This window comes from Rutilus rutilus, assembly GCF_951802725.1.
Source record: "Rutilus rutilus genome assembly, chromosome: 25".
Classification (NCBI taxonomy): Eukaryota; Metazoa; Chordata; class Actinopteri; order Cypriniformes; family Leuciscidae; genus Rutilus; species Rutilus rutilus.
The window spans coordinates 857,073-869,642 of record NC_140229.1 but is presented as its reverse complement, the minus strand read 5'-3'; the positions used below and the strand labels follow the sequence as shown (position 1 = coordinate 869,642).

At 46.5% G+C, this 12,570-nt stretch overlaps 2 protein-coding genes across 2 annotated transcripts in view; both read left to right on the top strand.

Annotated features, from left to right (window-relative positions):
- LOC311285487 (cell adhesion molecule CEACAM5-like) overlaps positions 1-12,570 on the top strand; it is a gene marked incomplete at its 5' end in the record, with an annotated part of 114,891 nt that overhangs the window by 69,090 nt on the left and 33,231 nt on the right. The window lies entirely within an intron of this gene.
- On the top strand, positions 1,106-12,532 carry LOC311284839 (uncharacterized protein). The gene is made up of 9 exons (XM_084400061.1): positions 1,106-1,413; positions 2,609-2,665; positions 3,043-3,402; positions 7,783-8,034; positions 8,464-8,554; positions 8,670-8,715; positions 9,450-9,536; positions 12,010-12,069; positions 12,281-12,532. The coding sequence occupies exons 2-9, from the start codon at positions 2,611-2,613 to the stop codon at positions 12,305-12,307; spliced, it is 978 nt and encodes a 325-aa protein (XP_084256187.1). The 5' UTR covers positions 1,106-1,413; positions 2,609-2,610; the 3' UTR covers positions 12,308-12,532.

Sequence of the window (12,570 nt, the reverse complement as noted above, 5' to 3'; positions counted from 1 at the left end):
GGCGGAGCCGGCCGTCGCCATCTTGGCCTTGCGTCACTCCCGGATAACAGAAAATAGACAAACAGGCGGGGCGTGAGTGGAGCTGAGGAGCCTGGCTATCTGAAATCACCTAGCTCGACGTGATCGAGTTAGCTGATGATGTAAAGCCAATTAAACGTTCCTATTTTTGCCCTTCGAAATATTATAATAGTTAAAAGACATGGCTACAAGTGAGACTGTGTTTGTGTGTGACAGTGATTTATGTGCATACATGTCCATCACTCTTTCATGGTCCGTCAGCGCGGCATCGCTCAAGTTCGTAGAGAGCTTATTCAGTCCATTTTAAATTCTGATGTTGGCCGTCTCTCAAATGGGTTAAACCATAGATATATTGCCTTTGAAGTGCAAGTAAATGCGCTAGAAAATCCGCGCTCATTCACGGACGGAGAAAGCGCCGACGCCCGCATGATTTCATCTGACGGTAACTTACATAAGCATATTATAATCCATCTGTTCCATGGGAGCAGAACGAACGAGCATTTATTGACGTTTTAAATTTGAAAACCCCAAAAAGCAACGAAATTGTCAGACATCCATTAGTGCATGTTCACTGAGGAAAACAACTGAAATACAGCGCTGGTTGTTCTCTCGAACGATAACGACGGAATCCAAAGTCGTGGGCTTTGTAACGTTACCCAAGTATTAAATTGTATGAATTAATAATCCCGAAAAAAAGCACAAACACTGCAGAGATGGCAAGTTCAGCAGCTAACATTGCTGAGGTGAAGTGACGGCTAGCACTGACAGCGGCAATCCATCTGTCACTCAAGTGGCTTGGCCGCACCCTTAAATTTAAATATTAATCAACTAAACGGACGAGTTATAAAATAATTCACCCCCCTCACAGTTGTTATGAAGGGCAAAATTAGCTGTATAGACCAAATCCACATACAGACACCAGGCTTTAAACACGTTTTTTTCTGCTGTAAAATTTGGCATTTTAACATGGGGGAGATACAGATTTGACTCACTTCTGACAACAGCCTCAAGCGGCCAGTCAACGAATTGCAGTTTAACTCACTTCCGTGTTGGTTTCAAGAGAGAGACGGGGAGGTTGCCGCTTGGTTCACATGAAGGGGGGTGTGGGGGGTGGAGGAGAGAGAAGCATGAAGAGGGAAGTTAGCTAGAGGAGAGATGTCCTAGACAACGACAGCAACTAATGTTAAAAATGTACATTCTTGAGAATTTTGATATGGCCGACACATGACGAAGAGACGACGTTCCGATGAACAAATAACAAAGAAGATGGAAAAGGAGAAGGAACAAGCGAAGTACCGAATTTACATTGGAAAAGCGTTCAAAAGGTGGCGAGAACTCCGCCGGCAGAAGGGCATCCGATCCGACATTCAGGAGGCTCTGTTTCTGCTGGACAGGGTAAATCCAGTTTGGTTTTTCTAAATGGTTCACGACTGTTTCAGGAAGCACGGGAGGGAGGGGGAGGGGACGGGATGGGGAGGGGGAGGGGGAGGGGGAGGGGATGGGGAGGGGGAGGGGGAGGGGACGGGATGAGGAGGAGGGAGGGTCGAGCTAGCCTCCGTTTTGTTTGACAATACTTTGAACGTCAACAAGAAGTGACGTCACCCAGCATCGCTTAGAGCAGCTTTAATATTTTAGCTTTTCTAACAAACTCTGGAAATGTGCAACAGTGGATAAAATGAAAGCTTTGATGAACACCTCAGTCTATTAAAGTCTCCAGTGATGATTATTTGTAGAGCAACTTCTGTGTACGTGTGTTAAGACGAGGTCAATCATGTTGGTTTAATCCGTTTGACTAAAATAACATTTTACGGAGCCCCTAAAGTCACATGGTGGTGGAAATTATATTTCTATGCTTTTGCTTTTTCTCTCAAATCCTTTGCATTACCCAGCATGCAACTTTTGCGAACATTGAAATATAATTTCTCCCCCCATCTCATACTTTTGAATCTCCATGTCCTTTTAGGGGTTTTATATTAAGCAATATTAGTTAAGAATTAATTTTGATCGATGACGTACATTGAGACACATTGGGCTGTGCATGTGTTCTTCATTACGGGCTGGCGCTTATGTGTGTGTGAACTGATTCTGGATGAGGTCATTTCCTGTCCCTCCCACTACTTCCTGTCACTATTCTTTTTGCCAATAAACTGAAGGCAAAAATTCCCTCAAGGATGTCAAAATACAACATCCAGTCTTACTCAATATAAGTTCCGCGTATATTGAGTGTCTTGCAATAATTCTTCAGAAAATGTTTCTAGGAAGAAAGGCTATAAAAACTATATCTGAACATCCCTTTAATCTTAAAATGTGGAAATTGAAGTGAAACTGTGCAAACATTTGGAAATAAACACGGTTAACCATGAGAATGTCATCAGTATAACGCCTGAGAGACTCGCCAGAACACGGTAAGAGTTACGCTGGTTACTGAGTGAATATAGTCAGTCTATAGTCTATTACTGTTGTAGAAACCACTCACATAATCAAAAGGAAATATTCTCAATGAAAACTTGTTTATGGAAATGTTTTTAAAGCTAAAGATTGTTTTTATAATGCTCACTGTGTGTGTGATCCTGTGTTGTTGTTCTTGTAGTGATGTCACTGATGATGGCTCCTCCTCTTCCTCTGGTGTTTCTGCTCATGATTCACGGTGAGTCGCTCATGCTGGAGAACATTTTATTGTTCTTTAGTCACTTTTCAAAGTCTTTCTTTCAAATCATGAGTGCGGACCCCCTGTTAAAACCCCGTTCACAAACACATTTCTGTGAAAGAAAAATCATCCAAATAAAGTAAAGAAATAAAGGCAGTCAGAGCTAAAATTAAAAAGAATAATAACTTTAGATGAATGTTTAAATTCTTCTGATTGGAATTAATGTACAATATAAATATGTGCATCAATAATGATAATATGAATGTTTTTTAATGTGTTTAATGTGTAAAAAAAAAAAAGAATGTGATGAACAGGAGGGGTCAGTAATTATGAAACAATCGTTTTTGTGTGAACTATCCCTTTAATGTGTGTTTCAGGAGTTTGTAGCCCGTGGGTTGATGTTGAGTGGGGTGTGAGATACAGTCCTTCACACATCTGTGCACTAAAGGACTCATCAGTGATAATGAGATGCACTTATAAATACCCTCCTGAATATATGATCAAGAAACTGTTCTGGACCAAAACACTGGTAATAGATAATAAAGAGTTTCCAGATCTGTCTGAGGACCCTGAATACAGTCAGAGGCTTCAGTATCTGGGAGATGAACAGAAGAACTGCACCGTCAGACTGAGTCATGTGACACTGAAGGATTCACACATGTACTATTTCAGATTCATCACTGATAAACCTGATGGAAAATGGACTGGGAAATCTGGAGTGACTCTTACTGTCACAGGTGCAGTTTCATCTCTTCTTCACTACATTATGTTGAATAATAATCAGCGTATGAGCACTAGATAGAGCTCGACCGATAGTGGTTCCCTTACGAGAACGGTTCTCTCGTACTGTGTTGCAAACGCTATGGGAAACTACTTTCTCGAGAATTATTGAAGCCTTTATTTTAAAACGCATTGCAGCTGCACAGTTAGAGCGTCTAGCGTCTGCACTCGAGAGCTAGCGAGCTGCACAAACCTATGGCGAGTCAGCAGAGGCGAGCGATCCAATCGGAGTGCTTGGCACCTTGCCAGTCTCGAACGCGCCAAAATAGGCGTTGACGACACTGAAGAGAAGGGCTATGTGAAGCTCCCGCCACTTGAGGAAGCGGTCGCCGCTCATTTGTGCCCTTCCACTGCAGGCAGTTGGAGAACAAAAGCAACGCACCCGTCTAAGCCGTGCAGAACTACTTCCGCTATGGCCGGTCGCGCCTACGCCGCCGCTGGTCAAGCCGCCTCTGCACTACACATTATGGCGATCCTCCAGGTGTTCCAAGCCAAAGTCCTCCGTGCTATGGACAAGTCGGGACCCAATCCGGACGCCTTCAAAGACCTTCGCAGCGCTACTGACCTTGTACTGCGGGCCACAAAGACCACTGCCCAGGCTATCGGCCGCTACATGGCCAGCCTTGTTGTTCTGGAGCGCCACTTATGGCTGAATTTAACTGCGATCAGGGACGCGGACAGGACCGCCTTCCTCGACTCACCTGTCTCCACGACAGGTCTCTTTGGCCCTTCCGTCAGCGGCTTTGCAGAGCGCTTCACAGAGGCTCAGAAAGCTTCCAGTGCAATGAAGCACTACCTACCGAAGCGCTCCAGTTCGGCTTCACGGTGCCCCAAGAGTACGCCGCAGCCAGAGAAACCAGCGCCGCATGTTTACCAGCCCCGCCCAGTGGCTAAGACTGGCCATCACTACAAGCCAGCAAAGCGCTACCCGCTCCCCAAGCGCCAAGGTCCTCATCCAAAGCTCACGGTGGACCACGAGCCTAAGAAGCCTACCTAGCCGGGGGGAAGAGGGGTTCATGTCCCCCTGCGGCCGGACCACTCCCGAAGATCGCTCAAGTGTCTGTCACAGTGTTAAATGCAGAACATGGGCCTGTCATTTGTCGCACACCCCTGCACCCAAACGCTGTTTTAACAGCGACTCACACAAAGCACAAATCGAGCAAATTTCCTCACATAAACCTCTGTCAGGTCGAGCCCCCGAGTCTGGGCGCTTCGCCTTCAGATACGATCCAGCCACTGGCTTATCGGGCTCTGGCTTGGCAGGCCATTCCCGAAGTATCAGATTGGGTGATGAATATCATAATGAACGGTTACTCGCTTCAATTCGCCCACAGACATCCGAGCTTTTGCGCTATAACTTACACTTCGGTAGGGAGCACTTTGGCTCATGTCCTCCACTCCGAAGTATCGAATCTGCTGGCAAAAGGGGCTATCGAGATAGTTCCCGCATTACAAAGCGAGTCAGGCTTCTACAGCCGTTACTTTCTCGTTCCAAAGAAAGATGGCGGCCTGAGACCCATTCTAGATCTCAGACACCTGAACAGGGCCCTCATGGTACGGCCATTCAAGATGCTTACGACCAGACACATCCTGGCGCAGATCCGCCCAGGGGACTGGTTCTTCTAAAAGAGATTTAGTAGATCTAAAAGACACTTACTTTCACATCCAAGTGAACCCCCATCAAAGGCCATTCTTGAGATTCGCCTTCGAGGGGCAAACATATCAATACTCAGTCCTACCATTTGGACTGGCTCTAGCGCCTCGTACATTCACGAAGTGCATGGATGCGGCTTTCTCCCCCCTGAGATCCCATACTCACAGATCCCATACTCACAGTATAATCATCCCATACTCACAGAGCCTGGCTCCTTGGCCATCTCGAAAGCCTTGGGCTCAGGGTAAACTTTGCCAAGAGTGTGCTGTCCTCCAGCCAACGGATCACGTTCCTGGGAACAGTTCTCGACTCCGTTCACATGAGAGCATAGCCCACTCTGGGCCGGGCTCTGTCAATTCAGTGGCTCGCCGCGTAGTTCAAACGGGGCTCCCGTGTACCCCTCAGAACGTTTCGAAGGGTTTTGGGCCTTATGGCTTCAGCATCGTCAGTACTCCGCTGTACCAGAGCTCTGGCCCCCTGGAAGGACACCAGCTGGTATCAGCAGGGTGTGAACATGGGTCTGGTTTCGGAGAGGAGGGTTATCTCAACAGACGCTTCCAACCTTGGTTGGGGAGCCCTGTACGAGGGCAGGCCTGCCTCCGGCCTCTGGTTGAGCTCGGAGAAACGCCTACACATCAACTGCCTCGAAATGAGAGCAGTTTTTCTAGCCCTGAAATCCTTCCTCCCATATCTGGCGGGACACCACATCTTGGTCCGTACGGACAACATGGCGGTGGTATCGTACATAAATCGCCAGGGCGGTCTCAGGTCTCGCAACCTGTTCACAATAGCCAAACAGCTACTGTTATGGGCTCACGTCAACTTGCGCTCACTTAGGGCAGCTCACGTGCCGGGCACGATGAACGTGGGGGCAGACATGCTATCCCGGGGCAACGTTCCCCCAGAGGAATGGTCTCTCCACCCCCGGACGGTTCTTTTGTTATGGGAAGTCTTCGGCAAGGCTCCCTTCCTTAAAGGAGCCAGGAGACTTAACCCGCCTCGACCACCTTCGGTGCCGGCCTGGGACCTTTCCCTGGTTCTACGATCTCTTAAGGGACCTCCCTTCGAGCCACTTCAGTCGGCTGATCTACGATCCCTCTCTCTTAAAACCGCTCTGCTGTTAGCACTAGCGTCAGTTTGAAGAGTTGGGGACTTGCAAGCACTCTCCACGAGCGCTTCCTGTCTTGAGTTCGGGCCCAATGACTCCAAAGTCGTCCTTAAACCAAGACACGGATATGTACCAAAGCTGCTCTCAACTCCGTTCAGAGCCCAGGTTATTTCCCTATCAGCTCTTCCCATATCGGGAGAAGATAGCAATGCTCTCACGCTCTGCCCTGTCAGAGCCCTGAGAATATATCTGGAGCGTTCTGCCTCTTTCAGACAAAACTGTTTCGGGGGCCACACCAAAGGGCTACCAGTCACGAAACTAACACTGTCAAGATGGATAGTGGATGCCATCTCTCTGGCTTACACCTCTCTGGGTCTTTCGTGCCCCATAGGTGTTAGAGCTCACTCCACAAGAGGCATGGCTTCCTCTTGGGCTTGGTCCAGTGGAGTCCCGATCGAAGACATTTGTGCGGCGGCCGGCTGGTCCGTTCCGTCCACATTTGCAAGATTCTATAATCTAGAGGTTCCCGCCTTGCATGCACGAGTTCTATCTATTTAGGACTCTGGCTAGTTTAACCCAGACCTATGTATGAACCAGGTCCCCTCCCGCGGTGGCCTTCATACCCTTTTATATGGTGAATATCATTCTAAGGGCCCGACATTCTGGTCTATTATGATTTAGACTACTCTGTTATTAGTCTCGGGTCTCCCCAGACACCTTCAGAGTAGTCACTGGCGAATAGCACAGCGTTTTAAAATGGGTTCCCATAGCGTTTGCAACACAGTACGAGAGAACCTTTCTCGTATTATGATGATCGGTACGAGAACACTTGATGATTATCTAATCAAAATAACTATGTATTGTAGTGATAAAAAAGAATAGAATCAAATGCGTTTCTGGTGTTTGTTTCTGTTGGCCGCATGAACATATCAATGTTGAGAAAACAATTACGTCACTAGCTTTAAATACACAACTTCGCCGGCTAATGAATGAAGAAAAGTGACCAGCTGGATATAAACTAAAGGAACTAGATGGTAACAATTGCGACATTAAACATTTGGATCAGGTTTGCGTGTGTTTTTGTCACATTGCTTTAACCGCTTGAGGTAGCCACTACTAATTGTATTCCTCTCAGACTTGACGGCAAACACACTTCTGTTGTTTCTCTGCTAATGCAGCATCTACTCAAGAAATTAATTACTTTATAATGATATGGCAATATGTACTTTAGTGTTCTGTATTCATACCGTTTCACTGTCTGTGTTTTAAATGCGCATCTGAAGTGTCAGCACTCTCCGTATAATGTGTGATCTCTGTGCTGCGCGCAGCATCACGTGTTAAAGTAAACAACACGCGTGCCAGTGATAGTTTATTATTTGTCCTCTAGAGGTCGCTCTCGCTCTGTATAATGCCAGCAGTCTCTTCTCAGCCGCTCCAGCAACGGACACAACCTGGAAAAACTATCGGTATGGATTTTTGCCGATAACGACAGTTCCAACTATCTGTACCGGTATATCGGCAAAAACTATGAATCGGTCGACCTCTAGCACTAGATATAGTGTGTGTTTTGTTCAGATCTTCAGGTGGAGTCTCCTGAGAGAGTGACAGAGGGAGATCCAGTCAATCTGAGATGTAAAAGCAGCTGCACTCCGGCTGACAGAACCACATTCATCTGGTACAAAAACTCACAGATGATATTAACTGAGAGAAGAGACAGAAACAATGAACTCCTCCTCAACCCAGTGAGAAGAGAGGACTCAGGCAGATACAGCTGTGCTGTAGACGGACACACTCTCATCTCTCCTGCTGTTGAGCTCAATGTCATGTGTGAGTGTCTATTTTATTTAGTGTATAATCACATTATACAGTTCAGAGGGGGTGCTAAGAACATTTTTAAATGCATCAATAACTTCAACACCCTGCATTTATTGCATTTTATGTATTTTCCATTAAACCATAAAGCTATACATTTACATGTTTGTGCTTTTAAAAATGTGAACAAAATTTTAAAAAGCGCAGCGTCAAGACGAGCTAAAGCTCTGATGACAGTGGAGAATACAAGTGCAAGTCCAGCAATGAACATGGAGAGAAATACTCTGATGCTGTGACTTTAAATGTCACAAACGTCAGTAACTGAATTACTGAATCATTAAATCCTCTAAACATTGACTGTGATTTCTGCTTTAGACCCACCACAGAATGTCTTAGTGTCATTCTTAGTATGTAGATTTAATTATGATCTTCTCCCTCTTTCAGATCATAGTGCCGCTGGTTTGCTCGTCTGGGTAGTGATCGCAGTGGCATGTGCAATATTCACTATCATGATCACCATCATACTATATGCAATGTAAATAAAAATGTATCAACAAAGAGTAATATAATTTGCTTTTAAACTAATGCAAAAGTACATTTGAATATTGCTCAAAACAATTAAATCACTTGCTTCTGTTTCTTTTTAACAGTCGGAAGAAAAGGATAAACTGTAGATCTACAATACACGAGTATGAGGTGAGATGGCCAAAGAACCACAGAATGATACTAATAAATCAATTACAGCTTCTTTGTACATGTAGAACACATATATTGTCATGTACTGCTCTGAGACACGAAGCTTGAGGATCCAAATGCAGTTTATTTGAACAGAGGGTAATCCAAAAACATAATCCAGAAAACAGGCAAGAGGTCAAAAAAGACCAGGTAATCAGTCCAAACAATAACAGGGTCACAGGAGTCGCAGGGGTCGCAGGGGTCACAGGGTCGCAGGGTCACAGGGTTCACAGCGTCACAGGGGACACAGGCAAAAAGGAAAATCCACGGACAGGCAGAGATCAAAACCAAGAACACGGGAATAACAGACAAACGCTCAGAATTGCAGTACAAACACTAAACAAGACTTTGCAGAGAATGAATGTGAAAACCAGGCTATTATAGGGTGATTAAACAAGGTAATGAGACACAGGTGAAAGTGATAATGGATGATAGTCGGAACTGAGGATTATGGGGAATGGATTCTGTGGATGTGTGGTGATTGTCCGGGTTGGTTGATGGTAATCCTAGGCACTCTCACTGGTGATCGTTACATACATATAATATACTCAGGATTGTATATGGTTTTATGAGTAGAGACTGTGGAGTGATTACACTTTTGATTATCATGGTAACAATTTAAAATCTTTCACAATACATTTTTTTTTTCTTAAAATTTTTAAATGGTGATAGTCCTTCTCTCTGTTCTCCTGTAGAACGATCCCAGACCTGATCCCAGTGAAGGCACATATGCAGCTATTGACCTCAAGTCCAGATCATCTGACCTCTACGACACACTCACAGTAAGAGAAATATCAGAAACGTCTCGGGTTACGACTGTAACCGTTGTTCCCTGAGAAAGGGAACGAGAACTGCGTCGAATTACACTTTGAGGAAACGCCCCTCAGCGTAGCGCCATTGGTGTTGCGTCATGACGTAACGTGTGACGGCATAATCGGAAGCTACAAAAGGATGCCGGCACACAACAGAGTTAGCTTCTGTGATGAAGCAAGCGCTCCCAGGCAGGGGAAGGCGTGGCGAAGGGACGCAGTTCTCGTTCCCTTTCTCAGGGAACAAGGATTACAGTCGTATCCTGAGACGTTCCCTTTCGAGGGAACTCGAACTGCGTCTAATGACACTTTGTGGGAACGAGTACCCACTATGCCACAACGAGCCCTGCCTGTCCCAGTGTGAAGCTGCGCACAGGCACACTTAGGACGAGAGCACAAGGGTGCCAGGTGTAGATGGAATGGCCAGGCTATAAAATCTAATGAAAGTGTGAGGGGTGGCCCATCCTGCTGCATTGCAGACTTCTTGGATCGGAGCCCCTGAGAGGAGGGCTCTAGAGGACGCCGTGCCTCTGGTCGAATGAGCCCTCGCGGCCAAAGGTGAAGGAAAATTGCGCACCTGGTAGGCCATAGATATAGCTTGAACAATCCAGTTGCTAATGGTCTGTTTGGAAGCGGGAAGCCCCTTCTTGGGCGACCCGAAACACACTAGCAACTGGTCTGACTTCCGCCATGAAGAGGACCTCTGAATATATAATTTAAGAGCTCTGACAGGGCAGAGCAGATGAAGTCTCTCCTCATCCGCCATCACGTGAAGTGGAGGATGAAAAGCCTGCAGAACCGTAGGCCGTGCCACATTCTATGGCACCTTAGGCAAATAGCCCGGCCTGGGATGTAGGATGGCTTTAATGTCGCCTGGAGCAAACTTCAGGCACCCATTGGATATAGAGAGCGCCTGAAGATCTCCTACTCTCCTAGAGAGGTAATGGGCAACAAAAAAGCCATCTTAGGGAAAGGTTCATGGTGTCAGCCGAGCCCAGAGGTTCGAAGGGACCCTCAACCAACCCTTCGAGAACCACCGCCAGATCCCAAGTGGGAACCCTGGTACGAGCCGCAGGTCTCATCCTCCAAGCCCCACAGAGGAAACGTACGACCAACTGCTGTCTCCCCAGAGCCCCATCACCCAGAGGAGCGTGGAAAGCCGAAATGGCAGCCACGTACACCTTGGGTGTGGATGGGGTAAGACCAGCCGAGAAGCGGTCTTGGAGGAACTCCAGCACTGAAGCCACTGGGCAGTTAACTGGGTCCACCTCACGCTCTCTACACCATATGGTGAAAACATTCCATTTTAGGCCGTACAACTCCCTCGTGGAGGGAGCTCTAGAGCTGAGTATGGTCTCCACTACTCCTGCTGACAGGCCAGCATCTCGGTACTGTGCCCCCTCAGGGGCCAGACCCACAGTTTCCATAGTTCCGGCCGAGGGTGAAATATTGAGCCCTCTGCCTGTGTCAGCAGGTCCCTCCTGATGGGAATCTCCCATGGAGAGCCGTCCAGGAGTGATATTATGTCTGACAACTATACTCTGGCCGGCCACAATGGGGCCACAAACAGTAGGCTGATCCCGTCGTGACGGACCCCCTCTAGAACTCCCGGGAGCAGAGCAATTGGGGGAAATGTGTACAGACACAGACTTGGCCACGTCTGTACCATGGCATCCAACCCCAGCGGGGCTGGATGTGTGAGGGAGAACCACAACGCACAGTTGGTCGTCTCTTGAGACGCAAATAGATCCACTTCCACTGGGCCGAACCACTGACATATTGACTCCCCCACGTCGGGGTGGAACTGGCAGAGGAATCCCAAGAATGTGGCTCAGCAGTCTCGAGATCCTCTGTCAGATCCACCTGCGAGCCCCATGAAGAGCGTTTCCACACTGCCTCGGCGAACGCGGGTCCTGAACCACGGGGCTCGTGAGCCTGGCCATCTTTATTGAAAATGGCCAGACGGGAGCGCAGCACACGGATCGATAGAGACTCACAATCCTCGCAAGCAGCCCCCTCGAGAGCTGCCCGCGCGTGCTGCACTCACAAACAATGCACGCAGATTTGGTGTGTGTCCCAACCCGTGATATAACACCGCCTGTCATTTGCACTCGCCATTCTTTCTTATTGTGGTTGTGTAACTGACAGACAACACCAAATAAGACATACAAAACAGAGAGCGCTTGCTGAAGAACAGAAAGCTAACTCTGTTGTGTGCCGGCGTCCTTTTGTAGCTTCCGCTTATGCCGTCACACGTTACGTCATGACGCAACACCAATCAAGATTGGCTTAGTTTCATTCATACTTCAGCGGCGCTACACTGAGGGGCGTTCCCCCAAAGTGTCATTCGACGCAGTTTGAGTTCCCTCGAAAGGGAACTACATGTGCAAAAGAGTTTGTGCATTCAAAAGTCAGATAATAAATAATCAATGTGTTTTTGCCATAGACTGTCCATCCCAGACCTGCTATTCCCCAGTCAGGCTCTTCTGAATATAAGAATCTGTCAGTAAGTTTCTCAAGTCTTCTCAATTTCATCAGCAAATAAAAAAATTTCCTCAGTAGTCAATCAACTAGTCAATAGATACTAAACAGTCTTTTCTTTCTGTTGCAAGATGGATTATATGAGTCGTTTCACTGACAGAAATATATATTTTTTTCTGAGATTATTTGTACCATTTGTAGTGTTGATTTATGTAAATGTCTTATTTCTGTTGTAGCCACAGCAAGCCGCCACAGTAAGATGAAGCACAAGCTAAACTTTAACTTTTGTCTCCTATCGCTGGACACATCCACCTCACAACTACCAATGAAAAATGAAACGCATTGTAAGAGTTTCCATTTTGCAGAAAGTAATGGATTATATTCATGTGACATGAACAAACAGTCAATGTGTAATTAATAAATGAGTTTAGAGTTGTTTGTAAAATAATTTATACATTTTATCTGTGTAAATAAAGGGGTCCACGTTACAGATTTTTCTCTTTATTCCTTTTCAAATAAAACATTA